At 33.8% G+C, this 15,676-nt stretch overlaps 2 protein-coding genes across 4 annotated transcripts; both read right to left on the minus strand.

Moving 5' to 3' along the window:
* Window positions 1-3,168: 3,168 nt before the first annotated feature.
* Window positions 3,169-9,153, minus strand: LOC106421949 (ABC transporter C family member 8). Of its 2 annotated transcripts, none has more exons than XM_013862782.3 (12): window positions 8,789-9,153; window positions 6,531-8,476; window positions 6,129-6,449; window positions 5,966-6,052; window positions 5,277-5,891; window positions 5,034-5,198; window positions 4,658-4,952; window positions 4,365-4,579; window positions 3,977-4,282; window positions 3,842-3,905; window positions 3,513-3,752; window positions 3,169-3,426 (listed from the first exon to the last, which is right to left on the minus strand). In XM_013862782.3, the coding sequence occupies exons 1-12, from the start codon at window positions 8,802-8,804 to the stop codon at window positions 3,299-3,301; spliced, it is 4,398 nt and encodes a 1,465-aa protein (XP_013718236.2). In that variant the 5' UTR covers window positions 8,805-9,153; the 3' UTR covers window positions 3,169-3,298. The 2 variants fall into 2 exon arrangements, with proteins under 2 accessions (XP_013718236.2, XP_022575268.2); XM_022719547.2 differs by having other exon boundaries at window positions 8,915-8,942.
* Window positions 9,154-13,563: 4,410 nt separating this feature from the next.
* Window positions 13,564-15,461, minus strand: LOC106421844 (glycolipid transfer protein 3). 2 transcript variants are annotated; one of them, XM_022719546.2, is made up of 6 exons: window positions 15,113-15,461; window positions 14,855-14,910; window positions 14,343-14,473; window positions 14,112-14,247; window positions 13,874-14,017; window positions 13,564-13,764 (listed from the first exon to the last, which is right to left on the minus strand). In XM_022719546.2, exons 1-6 carry the CDS (start codon window positions 15,315-15,317, stop codon window positions 13,729-13,731), a joined length of 708 nt encoding a protein of 235 aa, XP_022575267.2. In that variant the 5' UTR covers window positions 15,318-15,461; the 3' UTR covers window positions 13,564-13,728. The 2 variants fall into 2 exon arrangements, with proteins under 2 accessions (XP_022575267.2, XP_013718140.2); XM_013862686.3 differs by having other exon boundaries at window positions 15,119-15,459.
* Window positions 15,462-15,676: the final 215 nt, after the last annotated feature.

Raw genomic sequence — 15,676 nt, forward strand, 5'->3', positions numbered from 1 at the left:
AAAAATCCTACAAATTATGCATGTTATAACCCTGGTGGCATTCCCCGTGCTGCCAACAAACACACTCCTGGTTGCTCTGGAAAACACCGATGCCGAGGCCGCCGGTAAATCTCACATAATATTAGAGCATCCCCATTAATAAACTCGGGCACAGAATCTTAGATCAGCCTTTTTTTCTTTTAATTTTTATTTTCATTAAAAAATAAGTTAATTAATTTTTTGGCAACCAAATATGAAGTAAAGAACTCTTTTATTTTTGCAATATTTAATGAATAAATATCAACATTTAATTTATGTATTTTCGTATATAGATAAAAGTTATAAGCATAATCAGTATTCTCATTTTTACAAAAAAAAATGATTACTTCAAATTATATGCTTAGTCATTTGGTTATCTCTCATAACTTTTCTAAGGTCTTTTATATAACATATTGCATTTGAGATTTTACCAGTAATCACTACAAGAAAACAAGTAGTTTTTACACACTTTTCAACCAATTTAAGTTAAAAAATTTGACAAAATTTTAATTAATTATCCGGAAGAAAAAATCCGTCGGAATTTCATCAAAAAAATTTGCGCGTATTTGTTTGCTTCCAAAAAAATAGCAAACAGAACTGACATCAGAATTATGTCAGACATTTCGTCAAGTATTTGTTTGTAAAAAATCAATCACTTTTTTATGAAATTCCAACAGATTATATAAAAACTAAATCCGTCAAAATTCCTCAAAAATTCTTGACAGATATTTATTTGTAAGAATATTGTCGGAAATTTCTTGACGGCTTTCAAAGGATTATCCAAAAAAAAACTAAATCTATCAAAATTTGGTATAAATGTTTGATGGATATTTGTTTGTGAGAAAAACTGTCAGAAATTTCTGGCGGGTATAATAGTCCTTTTTAAAAAAAAAAATTTCAGAAAAACTTTAAAAAATTCTGATGAAATATGGTTTAAGAAATAAATCTAGTAAATCATCAGGTTTTATGTATGATGTAAAATTAGAATAAGTGTAAGTATTAGTGTATGATAACCTAGTAACATATATTTTCGAAATAGTTATAATGCTGTCAAATTTATGTAATCTAAGAAACTTTTACTTTACATAATTTCATATAGAATTAGTAAATTAGACCACTTTACGTTAATTGTATCACAATTTTTTTACATCCCTGATCCCTAAACCAAAGAAATTCCATGAGAAAATCGTTAGAAACTTCAGATTGACTAAACCGTCAGAAAATTTCAATAGATTATCCGACCATTTTAAACCAGATATTTATCCGCAAACATAAAAAGTTACACAGCAAAACGAAATCCAACCATTTTCCCGTTAAATATATATATATATATATATATATATATATATATATATATATATATATATATATATATATATATATATATATATTCACATCTTCTTCGTCTTCACTTGACAAACATATCTTGTATTCATATTTTCACTTTTTCACTTTTTCACAAGCTCCTCCATATTTCCAAATAGGACTAAAAATACACCAAATAATTTTCCAAATATGTAATTTGACGTGAATCTAAGGTTTATTATCCATTATTTTGTAGATTTTTTTTAGTTTTAGGTTTGAATAACTAAAACTATGGATTTGTGGTTGGTGATATCTTTTATGGTCAGATCTACATGTTTTGTGTTAACTTTGTTAGTTTTGTGTTTGATTGAGGATAGTTCTAGATATTTTGTGTTAGATTGATGTTAGATTAATTAGATTTCTTATTGAATATCTGTTTTTATTATGTAATTTATAATAAACAAAATTGTAAATGCCTTTCTCATCAATTTGTTTTTAGAAACCAATTTTTAAAATGTTTTTATTATGTGTTTTGATAAAAACTTTTTTTTTTGAAAATCATAAAAATATTTTAAATTTAATATTTTTTAAAAAAAAATAGAATATGGTTTTTAATATGTTATTTTATGACATTTGTTTTTATAAACGGTATTTAGTATTGTACCCTTGAAATTATTTTCTTAAAAAATTTTCCTAAAATTCTTTTTTTTATAATATAAAATCCATTTTTATTAAATGATATCTATTATGCATTTAACCAAAATATTTTGAAAATACGATTTGTAAAAAAGTAATTTTGTATTATATGTATAATACTAATATAAAATGTATTTTTTCAAAAAAATATTTTTTGCTTTTTAAAATGTTTCTTAAAATTTTGCGGGTTTAATCTGTTATAATTTTTTGATGACTAAATCTTTCGAAAATTTTTGATGGGTTATCTGTTAAAATGTTTTGGTGAAAACTGTCTCGGAATTTTTTGATGGATTGTCGGAAATTTTTGATAACATTTAGCGGTGATAAACAGTTAAAATTTCTGATAATTTAACTCCTTGGAAATTATGACATACTCATTCTTTTAGAAAAGGGTTAGAAATTTCTAATGCTTTTCGACTGAAGAACAATTTTCAACCATATGGAAGTGACAGTAAAATCCGTTGGAAATCCATTTAAAGTACCTTTTCAGACTGACTTCCAACGGATCTGGTCGTTGGTAATAACTCATTTGGGGTGCCTCGAGACTACGTCTAGTTACCGAGGGTTCACCGCAACAGCAGGAAACTATGACCAATAGAGTCATACACTTAGCTATGCCGGGGGGAGAAGGAATTCTACGACTGATTGAGCCAACAAATCCTAGCTAGAATCATGATTGCATGCTTCTTCATGACCATTGAACTCCAAGCGTTTCCTAAACGTCAAAATTTCTCATAATATTCTTCCATTGGCTTAATGCCATGTTTTAAGATTTTGATAGTCAGCTCTATGTAAACTTTTCTAGTATATGGAAGTAGTCCAAAATGTAGTCGTTCTTTTTCATGGATTTGAAACGTGGAACATGAGCTGCATAATTAACTACCAACAATTATTAACGTAACAAACCAATTATTTATCAATTAACAGATCTCATATCTTTTGCATTCTTCTTAATTACATATATTATTATTAGACAATCGTGTATATGATACTGGTTTCAGAATGTGTGTATACATTTTTCCAAAAGTAACTTAAAACTATTATCTTGGATAGTTTATAGCTTCTTTATTTTAGGCCGGTGGGTGAGACTGAGGCAGAGTATGATCAGTGTTCCACTGTAAAGAACATCGCCGGTGAAGGGAAGATGGCTGGTGAAAGGATAATAACTGATTCAATCAGAGAGTTTGGTGAACTACATCGAAAAAACTTAATTAAGAATAATTTTCCTTGATGAGTTTTACGAAATGGTCTTTCTTTCCATAGACTTGAACGATTTAGTTTAGATGTGAGCTTGTAGATTCTGAGAAGAGTTTCCTCTGCAGCTTGCCCAATACTCAGCAACGAGCTTGGAGAAGTAAGAATCAGTCTCCATCAGCTTTGAAGGCTCGTTGTACTCCACAAGATCACCTGTTTTCAAAAACCAAACCAAAACCCATTAAACATATAGTTTCCCAAAAGACGTAATGATCATTTGAGACGACAAAGATGTTTACCAAAGGAGAGAACCATGACCATGTCACTATCTATAACCGTTGGAACTCTATGTGCAACTGTTACCACCGTGCAATCTGCGAACTCCTCTCTTATGATTCTCTGGATGATTGCATCAGTGGCTGAATCTATGGAAGCCGTAGCTTCATCCAACACCAATATTTTGTTTCTCTTTAATAAGACTCTTCCAAGACAGAACAGCTGCCTCTGTCCCACGCTCCAGTTCTCTCCTTCATCACTCACTTCTCGGGTCAAGAAAAAGACAAACAAAAAGGTGTTGTCAATAAAGAGAGCTAACAAGCCAACATGGCATCTTGTTTTTGTTCTCAACCTGAAGAATCAAGTTTATTAGGTAGATTGCTAATGGTGGCCTTAAGCTGACACTTCTCAAGAGCCTGCACGCAAAAGTAATGGTTCACTAGAGAGGTTTCAGATAGAAATCTCAATTCTTGTTTCTTATTTTTACCTTCCATATTTCATCATCAGAGTAAACACCTAAAGGATCAAGGTTGGTCCTTATGCAGCCACGGAAGAGAGTTGGTTCTTGAGGAATGATGCTGAGTTTCATTCTCAGGTCTTTTAGACCAATCTTACTTATGTCAATGCCATCAATCAATATACAACCACTTGCTGGTTCCACCAACCGGAACAAAGCACTGATCAACGTGCTTTTCCCACTTCCCGTTCTCCCCACAACTCCCACTCTTGTCCCTTCCCTGAATGTGCAAGAGATTCCTTTGAGAACCAAGGGAGCATTGGGTCGGTATCTTATCTTCAAAAGAAAAAGAAGCAAAGCAATATGTCTTTAACATAACTGGAACCATCATCTTATAACAAGTAATGTTTCTATATACCTTAAGTTCCTGCAGGTGAATGGTACCACTGGATGGCCATGAGGAAGGTGGCCTTTTATCATCAACAACTGCAGGAGGCTCTGCTGGTATGCTCATATACTGTTTTATCCTCTCTACCGAAATGATTGAATTCGATAAGGTACAATACCATCTAGTTAGAAAGACCTGAGTTTGTGTCAGTGTCAGTGCATAGGATAGTGAAAGCCCAACAAGACCTGCAACACAAAGTTCATGGAGAACCTTTCAGTATGATACTGCCATTAGCTATGAAACATGTAAAGTGAAAAGTGCACCTGGAGCTATGTAGCCCTTGGGAATAAGGATAAGCAGAAGTGCACAAGTGAATAAAGTCAAATTCTGAAGAGTCTCTATCCTCAGAATCACCCACTCCATGGCTGCATTAGACAGAAAGAACAGCACAGCATCTGCGTCCACTAGGTTTAGGTAGTTTTTGAAGAATCTATCTACAGTTCCGAAAGCTCTTATTGTCACCACTCCAAGCGAGGTTTCTGCAGCATAGTTCATCACTGGAGCTTTGGTTGTTCCATTGATCCTAATCAGCTCCCTTGCAGAGGCTAAATAGTACTCCTTTTGTTCAGAGAAGAAGGCAGAGACAATTAATAATGACTTCTTTGCTGCTACAAATATAAGTCAAAGGAAGATACGTACCTGAACAACTTTCGTGGCCGCTAAAGCAAGAAGAGCGATAATGATAACTTGCCATGTCACATATGTCATGACGATTAGTGCAGCAGTGAGCTCAACGGCAGGTGATACGACAAATATGATTGCAAATGGAATGTCAAAGTCCAAGACGTTTAAATCAGATGATGCCTGCAAATGTTACATGCAATTATATATCATACATTGACTGAGATGTAGTGTTATTTCATATAAGCAAAGAGATCTTACTCGGGTGAGAATGCGTCCAACTGGAGTAGAATCAAAGAAAAGCATTGGTGCTTTGAAGACTGCATTTGTGAAACCAGAGAAGAAAGCTTTAGAAGCTTTTAGTCCAAGATGGGCAGTCGTTACAGCTCTCGCGTATACAAAACCAGCACTAAGAGTTGAGATGACGCTATAGACTCCAATAAGCATTGTTGCTGTGAGTTTAGGGATCCCAATTCCATAAGCCAGCCAGTATGTTGATGCGGCCTGAAAAACTACAAAGCCGACCTGACCCAATACGCTTGACGACAGAAGAAACCATCCGCTGGAGACATTTAGATAGTCCAAGAAAGGTTTCAATCCAACATAGCCCGCCTCCTTTTCCTCTTCCTGTGTAAGTTGTGCCCCTGGAACATTGGTTGTTGTTGTGATCTCTTCTTCGATTTTCTCTACAACCTGGATGTTTCCTATCTCTCTGTCTCTGCCCACTTTGGTAAGATCTCCTAGGCTTTCATTACTAGCCAAAGGTAACACAGTTACTGCATCGTTATGAGCATTCACCAGCTGTTTGAATGCCGTTCCCATCATTAAGAGCTCCTCATACTTTCCTAACTGAGTGATTCTTCCTTCTTCCATAACCTGATTAAGATCATCAATCATTAATAAGTTTAGACATAGACAGTCTTTTTTATCTGATGCTACTCAAGTTTTACCAGAATTTGATCAACTTCTGAGAGGAATTCAACTTGGTGAGTGACCAGAATGACAGTTTTCTCCCTCAGCGAGTCCTCAACACATTTCTGCAAAGTCACAACTAAACATATTAAGAAGCCTTCTTTAAGAAAGTTTCGTCAAAATCAATGTTTTTTCACTTACATGAAAAAGAACTCCAGCTGTATGTGCATCAACAGCACTAAAAGGATCATCAAGGAGGTAAACATCAGCATCAGCATAGACAGCACGCGCCAGCTGAATCCTTTGCTTTTGTCCTCCGCTCAAGTTAAGCCCTCTTTGTCCTATCTCTGTGAGGTCCCCATGTCCAAAATCATTTATGTCCTTATCCAAAGCACATGCTTTAATAGCAGCGTTATATCGTCTAATTTCCATTGGCTTCCCATAAAGGATGTTATCCCTGATGGTACCACTTTGGATCCAAGAGGTCTGTGAAACATAAGCAATTGACCCAGAGACCTTTACCTGTTTCAATTGAACAACATAAAGTAAACATTTTTGAATAAACATGAACAAAGAGAGATTCTTGGTGGCTGCTTTGCTTACAGTTCCAGAAACTTTAGGTATTTCTCCGAGCACTGCATGCAACAGAGATGATTTACCTGCACCAACTGGTCCACAAACCGCAACTTTTTGCCCATTCTTGATTTCCAAATTTATATTTCGAAGAGTTGGATGCTTAGTTTCTGGATCCCAACTGAAGTTCCCTGCTTGTATATCAACTGCTGTTCCAGATTTCTCCACACCCCTTCTTTCAATCTCGTCAATCTTGAGCTCATCATCAAGCAAAAAGTTGTTGATCCTATCAAAAGAGACGTTCACTTGTATGATAGCAGAAATTGCCTCAGGTATAACTCTAACCGGCTCTGACATAACTCTCAGCGTAGCTAAAACCGTGAAGATGGTGCTTGCGTTCAGTGGCGCGCTGTTCATTAAAGCACACCCCACAAAGATAACAGAAGAAACTATTGTTGGAGACATCCAATACAAGAAAGTACCAAAGGCCTTTGTCAGCTGAGCCTTAGCCAACCATTTGAACTCCTCATCACGGCAAGACTCTATCTGTTTCTTGAACTCCTCTTCCCATGACTGCAGCTTAATGACTTTCATACTGTTCAGAATCTCCGAAGTGGATCTTAATCGTTTATCCTGCGCGATCATGAACTGGGTCTGGCAGTTCTGCAGCATCTTTGCAAACGGTAGATTAAGAAGACCGCAGAGGAGAAGAAGAATCAAACCTGGAACAGCTCCTACTCCAACTACTCCGAAAAGTACAGTTGTGGAAAGCAAAAGCTGCAGCGTAAGGCTCCATCCTGAGTGGAACCACCACAAGAACTCTCCCATTCGATACGCATCCACAGCGATGTAGTTCACAATCTCTCCAGATGAATGTCTTTTCCTCCCTAAGCTTGACAACTTCAGCTGCTTTTTGTATGCAGCGACCATCAGCGCTGATCTAATCCTCATCCCTGATCTTCTTGCTGCAAAGTACCAGTGTCTCATTGACAAGGACTCAACGAGCTTCAGCATAACTAGACAAGCTAAGTTGAGGAAACCAGTGCGGAGATCGCGGTGGTCACTGTTTGCATAATCCACGAAGACGTATAGCATTAGAGGAAGAGATACTACAGCTATTGTTCGGAAGAGTGCACAAACTGCTGTGAGTATGTTCTCCTTGAAGTAGACTTTTGCAACGGCTCTGAACACCAAGTTTCTTTCCTTGGCTCCCTCTGGCTCTGAGAGAAGAGCATCATCCCATGCTTTGGAGAATTTAGTGTAAGCTAACTCAGCCTCATCCTCCGGGACAACACTTGGGATATCGTCTGGGGTTAATGGTTTCTTGAAGCCCAACGAGAGTAAAGAGTTCATCCAAGAGAAGGATAGAAAGCTGAAAAACCCAGCTGTTGCTAACCTCACCGAGTTTTTCCTAGGATTCTCAGCTAATAGAGGATCAGAAAGAACTGATGTGCTGTAATCTTGAGCTTCTGGAGAAGATCTCAAGTTCATCCAGGAGCAAAGAAGAAGCAAAAGGCTTATCAGCAAGGTAATGATGTCAAATATTCTGATGCTTTTCCCCTGAGAAAGTAGCTCAATCTTTGCTGCTGAATCCAGCAAAGCAAAAGACACCCACCAAACAGATGCGAGAATCTTGATCCACTTGGAGCCGTTAACAAGCAGTGAAACCGTAAGTGAAACCCAAATGATCCCTTCAACAAAGCAAGCAACCCATGAGACTTCATCATTAGCACCAGCAATTAGATTCTTCAGTCCAGCACCAAGATATACAATGCTAGTAGCAACACAGCATATAGCTGCAGCAACAAAGATCCAGCCTTTCTTGCGGCTCCCAAGAGTAAAACGCTGTGAAACACAACCAGCTATCAATAGCAAGTAGAAGAAGGAGAGGAACAGTAGATTAACGAGATCTATGGTCGTTCTCTGGAAGCATTTAGAGCCAAGATTTAGCTCAACTTCACACCATGGAAGGCCCCCTGCATCATGACAAAAAAAAACAATCACAAAGAGACTTTAAATAAATCAGCAAATCACTAACACTTATATAGTTTATTTAATAGCCATTTTTTTTTGTCTTTAGAGGAACACAAGAAGCCAAAGATGGTGAATAACAAAGTTCCCCCACCATATATAGTATCATCAATGATTGTTCTCATATAAGATTATTTAAACCAAGAACCTCCCAACACACACAACCCAAGAATGCCACAAACTTGAAAACTAAGCAATGAAACAAGTAAAAGCCCAAGAAAGCAACAGAGTGAGTAAAGAAAAAGAGTGAACCATACCAATGGAAACCGCCATTGTAGAAGGACGCAGCAAGAGCAGAATCAAATTACACAAATGAGCAGAAAAAGCTATCCCTTTTTATTGAAACGTGAGGTCGGAGTTTGAGTAAAAAGCGATGTATCTACCTTTTGTCCACATCTCCTCAGATTAGAATCTTTGTTGAGCAAAAAATGATTGATAGCTTTCTTCTCTTACTTTTTTTCTTTGTCTTTTTTTATAATTAGCCGTCGAGGGGACAACCAACTTTTTATCTTCCAGCCTCTATGTCTCTCTCGAACTTTCATAGAGGTGCGTAATTGCTTACGTAATAATAACATGAAGCATTCACTAACACGACGAGGAGACGAGATTCACGGATCTCTTCCATTTATGAAGGAGATAAATTTCTTTTTTTTTAAGAAACATTATGCATTTATATCTTTTTATCGTATTTGAAGGGGGTTTTATTTCTGAAGTTTGTCGTCAAAGAAAAAGACAAAAGCTGTGTGAACCACCTTTTTTTCTAGCGGTGTCGCTGTCTTCCATTGCAACCTCCTCGAGCCCTGTGAGCTTTCCGGCCAACTTTTTTTGATATTTAATGAGAAGGAAAAAGTTAGAGATATTTACGCCCACAGACACAATTCATCTTATGAATTACACTTTAAGACACTTTGGTCTTAGTGGACACTTTCTCTTAGTGAAATGTCTAGCTTAACCCTCACCTCTTAGTGAAAGTGAGTTTCATGAATTTTCTAACCAGAACAATTGGTTTTCCTAACTAGTAAAAATAAAACAAATAATATATTTTCAGATATTTTTTACTTGAATTTTGAAAGAGTCTATCTTTTTTTTTCTTTTTCATTTTGTAGATTTCAAGAGACAAACCCTAGTTTTATCTCTCCCCCGATTTCTTGTAGATCTAGAAACTCAAACCTTCGCCAAACCGTAATCAAGTTTCTAAAAATCAGATCCTCTCCGGCGATAGTTGATTTCGTCATTAACCACAGCCAGCCACCGTTGATTGAGAAAAACCCGCCATGGAAGGTGAGTTCCGTTTCGTACTCTGTCTCCGCCGCCGTTGTTCCTTCATCTTCCACCCACAGCCACCATTAACGATTTTTCCTTTTTTCAGATTCTGCAGAGGACGCCATAGACCACCGTCTTCCCGTGAGACTCTTCGCAACTGATTCATATATGAAAAGTTAGTTTATTGTCTGATTGTGGTGGTGGATGCCGCGATGGTAGATGTCGTGGTGGCGGATGTAGATACGGAGGTAGAAGACGTGAGGAGGAGGAGGTGGTTATGGATGTCGTGATGGTGGATGCTATGGTGGTGGATATGGATACAGCTGACGCCTAACCATGACTTACCCGACCACAACTCACCCAACCACAACAACCCGTCTTATGTCGCCACACATGATACACCTAATAGACACCTTTTGTTTTGTTTTCAATGTGCCTTTCAGCTTATGTCTATTCATGTACTTTAATTCCACGAACTGAGTATGTGAGGAAGAAGAATCACTTGGAAGCCACTCCCATATCATTAACTAATATGCTGTACAACACTACCTCCATCCAGACTAAAGCCTACAAGATCACACTAGCATTGTCACCAGACTAAAGCCAACATCGGCATCCATTCACAAACTGGCCACCAGAGCCTTGACGACAACACTCCCGACCACAACAACACTCCCCCTAACCACAAGAGTCCCATCCACAACACATCTGACCACCACAACAATCACACAAACCACGAGAGTCCCATCCACAATACACCTGAGAACCCCAATCCGACCATCTTCTTTTTGTCCACCACGAACTCCACCCATTACCAAACACATCTCCAAATATTTAAACTATATTCTCAGCCTTAGATCTTATGCATATAAATAGATCTAACGTCCTTAAACAATTCACTTTTTCCCATACAGTTACCTTTTTCTTTTAACCTTTATCATTTATTGTGTAACTAAAGACAAACTTAGTTTCTACTTCTTCACTTTACGGTAGCCTTCTTAAAAGAAACACACTCCTCCTTACACAAAAAGCAAGGTTATTTATGTCATAGAAAAGACAGCTGTCTAGAGAAAGTGTGCAAAGGAGACAATGTGTCTTTTAATGTAAACAAAAGTCAGATTGTGTCCTATTATGTAAGTCTCTCAAAAAGTTAGCCACCTAAACTGAATATCTGAAAGGAAGGAAGTGCCACGCCGAAAATAAAATCCGATATCTACAGATTGGGCCAATAATGGGCTCTGATTCAAATTGGAATTTATATTGCAAATTAAAAATTATTACTGCTTTATCCCTGATGATGCTGAGAATGATTTGGTCTTGTTATCTTATATATTAAAATAAAAGTCATAACTTCTTTTATGTGTGATTTTTTTTTTAATTTGGACCATCACTTACAAATCTTATTAAATGTATTTTATTAAAACTAATAATACATAAAATCTTTAAAATACTTTAATCATAATATCTTTTGATATCTTTTAATTTTAAATATATATATATATATATATATATATATATATATATATATATTTATTTTAAAATTCTTAATAATTCTGTTTTAAAATATTTTTACAAGATCTTCATTTTTGAAATTATATTTAAATATTTTCAATAATTTTAAAATTATTTTAAAATATTATTATACATTAATAAATTCAGCAATCGTTCATAAAATAAAAAAATAAAAAAGTCTGTAATATTTTATATATTATATAATCATAATCAATCATATTAAAATAAAATTCTGTAATATTTTATATATTATATAATCATAATCAATCATATAATCAATCATATTAAATTTTATATATTTTATTTTCGTAAGTATAAAATATTTATGTTGATAAATAAAATCTAATATGTTGGTAAGATGGGTTAACATTAGCAAACTATATAATACATCTATAAAAATTAACATGTATTTCTTTAAAGCTTATAATATAAAATCTTTGAAACTACTTTAATCATAATATATTTTCATTTTAAATATAATATATATTTATATATTATATTTTAAAAATTCTAATAAATCTGTGTAAAAATATTTTAACAATAATTTAATGTATTTTAAGTTATCGTTTATAAAATGAAAAATAAATAAATTATATCATATTTTATCTACTTTATAGTCATGACCATGTTAAAGTACAATTATTATACTTAAATAAATATGATAAAAGTATATTCAATTGGTAAATTTACAAGTTTTATATTCATAAATAGAAATTATTTATTTTAAAAATATAATATGATGATAGAACGGCTTAAAATTAGCAAACCATATATAATACATGTCTAAAAATTAACATATCTTAGACTTTTGTATATACAATAATATATTATCTAAAATGAATAAGCATAAAATATTAGTAAAAATAAATACAGCACGGTCAGAATTTAGCATAAATTAAATATAAAATAATTTTCAAATATGTTTTCTCATGAATATATTAATTTGATTTATAATTAAATGCAAATATAATAAGATAAATATATAATAAGAAGTGAAAATACATACGATTTTAAACAATTGATTAATTATAACATGTAAATTATAAAATTATTGTATTGGAAATAGTTATATAAACATTTAAGTATATGATTAACGTTAAAAATATATACCACTAATGTTTAAAAACAATAATTTATATATAGAAAATGAAAACAAACACCCGCGCGATTGCGCGGATCAAAATCTAGTTTAGTGATTAAGTTCAATGTTGTTATCGTGTGTGATGGTTTATTGAGAATTAGATTCTAACTTCTAATTAGATCTTTGATTCAAGAGTAGATAGCTAGGTTTTATTCTTAATATTTGCATATTTGTTTGAGTAAAAATGTATTGATTCCAATAGAAAATTAAATTTAGTATCATCAGTTTCCATACTTTGTTTGATCTATAGAAAATTAAATTTGATCCCACTAAAAGTAGAAACCCCCCAAAATACTTAAAACATTAAAATTTAAAGACACACTTATATAACTAATACAGTTATATCATTTATTTGTTAAAATTTGGATTTGTATTAAATTTTATCTTTGTTTTTACTATTGAAAAAATCATGAAACCAATAATATGTTTTTATCTTAAACTTAATTGCATATTAGTTTTAAGCCCAAATTATATTAGGCCTAAATAGTATAATAATTTATATCAAGAACATTAAAAACAAATTAATAAACAAACTCCTATTTTTCGACAAACGCGAGAGCAAACATGTTTTGGACTAATTTCAAGTTGGGTTCTTTTTTATCTTATACTTTGATGTTTTGATTATTTATTTATCAAACTAAAAATGATTATGATTCATCGATTCAAATTCAATAAAAATATAGGATTTATGTTTATAATCTGAATATTTTTAGCAGCTAGTTTCATATTTAGAAATGGACTAATTTTTTATTAATTAGATAACTAATGGTCCAATTTATCTAGATGATCCTGGTGAAAAAATATTGTAATATCACCATAATCAAAGAGACAAAGTAAAATACAAATATTTAACTTGAGAACTTTGTCAAATATGGTAATTGGTTGGAATAAATATTTTTACATTTTTATCGAAACAATATTTAAATATATAGTCAATGAAACTGTAATTAAAAAGTTTCATATTATGAAGGTCGTAAAATATAAGTTTTATATTGTTAGTGATTATGTTAAAAAAAAATTTGACCTCAGTCCAAAAAGTTTCTAGCTCTGCCACTTCGTGCGTGCATGGCATATATAAACAACAATACATGTATGTATGATCCATACACACTCATGTACCAACAAAGAAAATCATCATTGCATGCATGATAAAGCTGTTAGACGAACAATTCATTCGAAGAAAAATTGATAAAAACTCATTAGAAAAGAGATGCTACAAGTTAGACTTTGTGTTACAACCAAACTAAACCCTTTAAATCCTTCCCTTTTCGGTTCTCTTTCTCATGTTGACTTTAGTTTGTGCACTTCGTATAATTCCTACCGCAACCAAATAAATCAGAGAAACAAATCAAAACTAATCACAAAGATCCATACATATCTGATATCTCTCTATTAATTATAATAATAATGGTAATGATAATCTTACCAAAATAGAATGGAGCTGGCTTAGAAGTGGAATGAGCAAAGAAATCAAACTTCTTATATCATCTTGAACCATCTGGTAACTCTCGTCTTTACCCGCAAGCACGTTGATGAATGTGTTGTTGTTTGGTAGCAGCTTAAGAGCAACCTTAAGGTACATACAAACAAAATCCAAGAAATTGTTCAATTAAGATTATTTTTGGAGTTTATAATCATAAAGAACAGTAATATAATAATAGTACCTTGAAAGCAGCACAAGAGATCCATCCATGCCAAGGTTTTATAGTCAAATTATAACTTTCTTCGACGGCTTGTTGCATGTTCTGTGACATGTCTTTGACAAGCCGTTGCAATAGGGCCAATGTAAAATCCATCGCTCTATAAATATTTTGGGAGTACAAAAATTTGTTGGATCGTATTTGATATATGGTCTTAACCAAACCGATTTGGATATAAATTAAAATGGTGCGTACCTGGTTAGCCAAACAGCAGCTCTGCTGCAGCTTTTTGGCTTCTTAGAGGATCCTTCCTTCGCTTCTTTTCTCAATATCTCAACCAAATTTGAGTACACGATAGGATCAGTTTCCCACATCTTCTCTAATCTCTACACCAAGTCAACAAACAGGATGAGCTAAATCAATAATATAAAAGGTTACAATAAAATGAATAATATAAAAAAATGAGGATGGGGTAAAAGAAATAAGGTCCATTCATTCGAGAGGAGATAGAAGGTATGACGAAAATGACCCTGAAAGCAATGTAAAGGTGTAGACGGGTCCGTGTGTCGAAAGGGATGAAAGTTTCTTGGACGTCGAGTAGAAGGGACATCAGTTTTTTACTTTTTTTAATCACTCTAACTAATTAATACGTTAGTTACCAAAATACATATTTCTAAACTGTTTACGCAAGCGATTACGAACATTGAAAATGATGCGTGTGTATATTAACATTATTAGTATTAATAAAAAAGGAAAAAATTAATTACTTGAATATTTTGATCAATGTCTTGTCGGAGAACAGCCATTGTCGGGCCAATCTTATCTGCAAACAATCAACAAAGGTTTCAGGACAACCATTGGAGAAGCTAGTTAAGCTTGATTTAAGAAAACTAAATAGTACGGTGAGCTAGATTCTGAAGAACATATCGTTTTCATTTTATATTATTCTCAATACCAAGTAAACAAAAATTGCATAACATTTCGTAAAACTACTTTTGAATATATATATATATATATATACACACATATACCAAGAACTTGGACGATTAATTTGCAGAAAGAGAGGAGAGGCTTCAAAGGTAAACTGATGATGTTGGTGGTTTCTGTTTTGGTAGTAACTATTGTGGTCTTGGCTATGGAAAGAACAGAGAGTTCTTCAATGGCCGATCCAATCGCTGTCATCTTCTTCTTCTTGGTTGCCTCTTCCATGTCACATCTCTTTCGTTTCATCTTGGATTGATTCTCCTGCCTCTAGAGTATGTGTGGGTGCGTGTGTTTGTGTGCCTCTACTAAATCACCATCAGGAAGTCAGCTATTTATATTTCCGGATATTGAAGTGTTTCCTTTGCATTTAGTATGTTTTCGTTTTTGTTAATATTCGAAAAATACTAATAGTAAATAGATTATATAATAATAATTAGAGATCCTCTCATCGAGACGAGGGTGATTACTGATTGGTGTGGCCCCGGTGTTTGACCCTATGTTCGGAAATACGTTAGCCCCTAATCGGATGACAATTTTGGACTTAGCGAATTACCAAAAAATCAGAAAGTACTCGAAATTACGAGAGATCTAGTTTTAAATATAAT

This window comes from Brassica napus, unplaced genomic scaffold (genome assembly GCF_020379485.1).
Source record: "Brassica napus cultivar Da-Ae unplaced genomic scaffold, Da-Ae ScsIHWf_3088;HRSCAF=3902, whole genome shotgun sequence".
Taxonomy (NCBI): Eukaryota; Viridiplantae; Streptophyta; class Magnoliopsida; order Brassicales; family Brassicaceae; genus Brassica; species Brassica napus.

Excerpts from the sequence above, each read along its gene's own strand:
- LOC106421949 (XM_013862782.3), bottom strand. Across the intron at positions 5,892-5,965 it reads CAGAAGTTGATCAAATTCTG|GTTATGGAAGAAGGAAGAAT; the intron begins GTAAAACTTGAG and ends GATCTTAATCAG. Across the intron at positions 3,753-3,841 it reads TAATAAACTTGATTCTTCAG|TGAGTGATGAAGGAGAGAAC; the intron begins GTTGAGAACAAA and ends TGACCCGAGAAG.
- LOC106421844 (XM_022719546.2), bottom strand. The coding sequence starts at position 15,317 with ATGAAACGAAAGAGATGTGACATGGAAGAGGCAACCAAGAAGAAGAAG. Across the intron at positions 14,474-14,854 it reads ACATTGATCAAAATATTCAA|AGATTAGAGAAGATGTGGGA; the intron begins GTAATTAATTTT and ends GACTTGGTGTAG. Across the intron at positions 14,018-14,111 it reads TCTCTTGTGCTGCTTTCAAG|GTTGCTCTTAAGCTGCTACC; the intron begins GTACTATTATTA and ends ATGTACCTTAAG.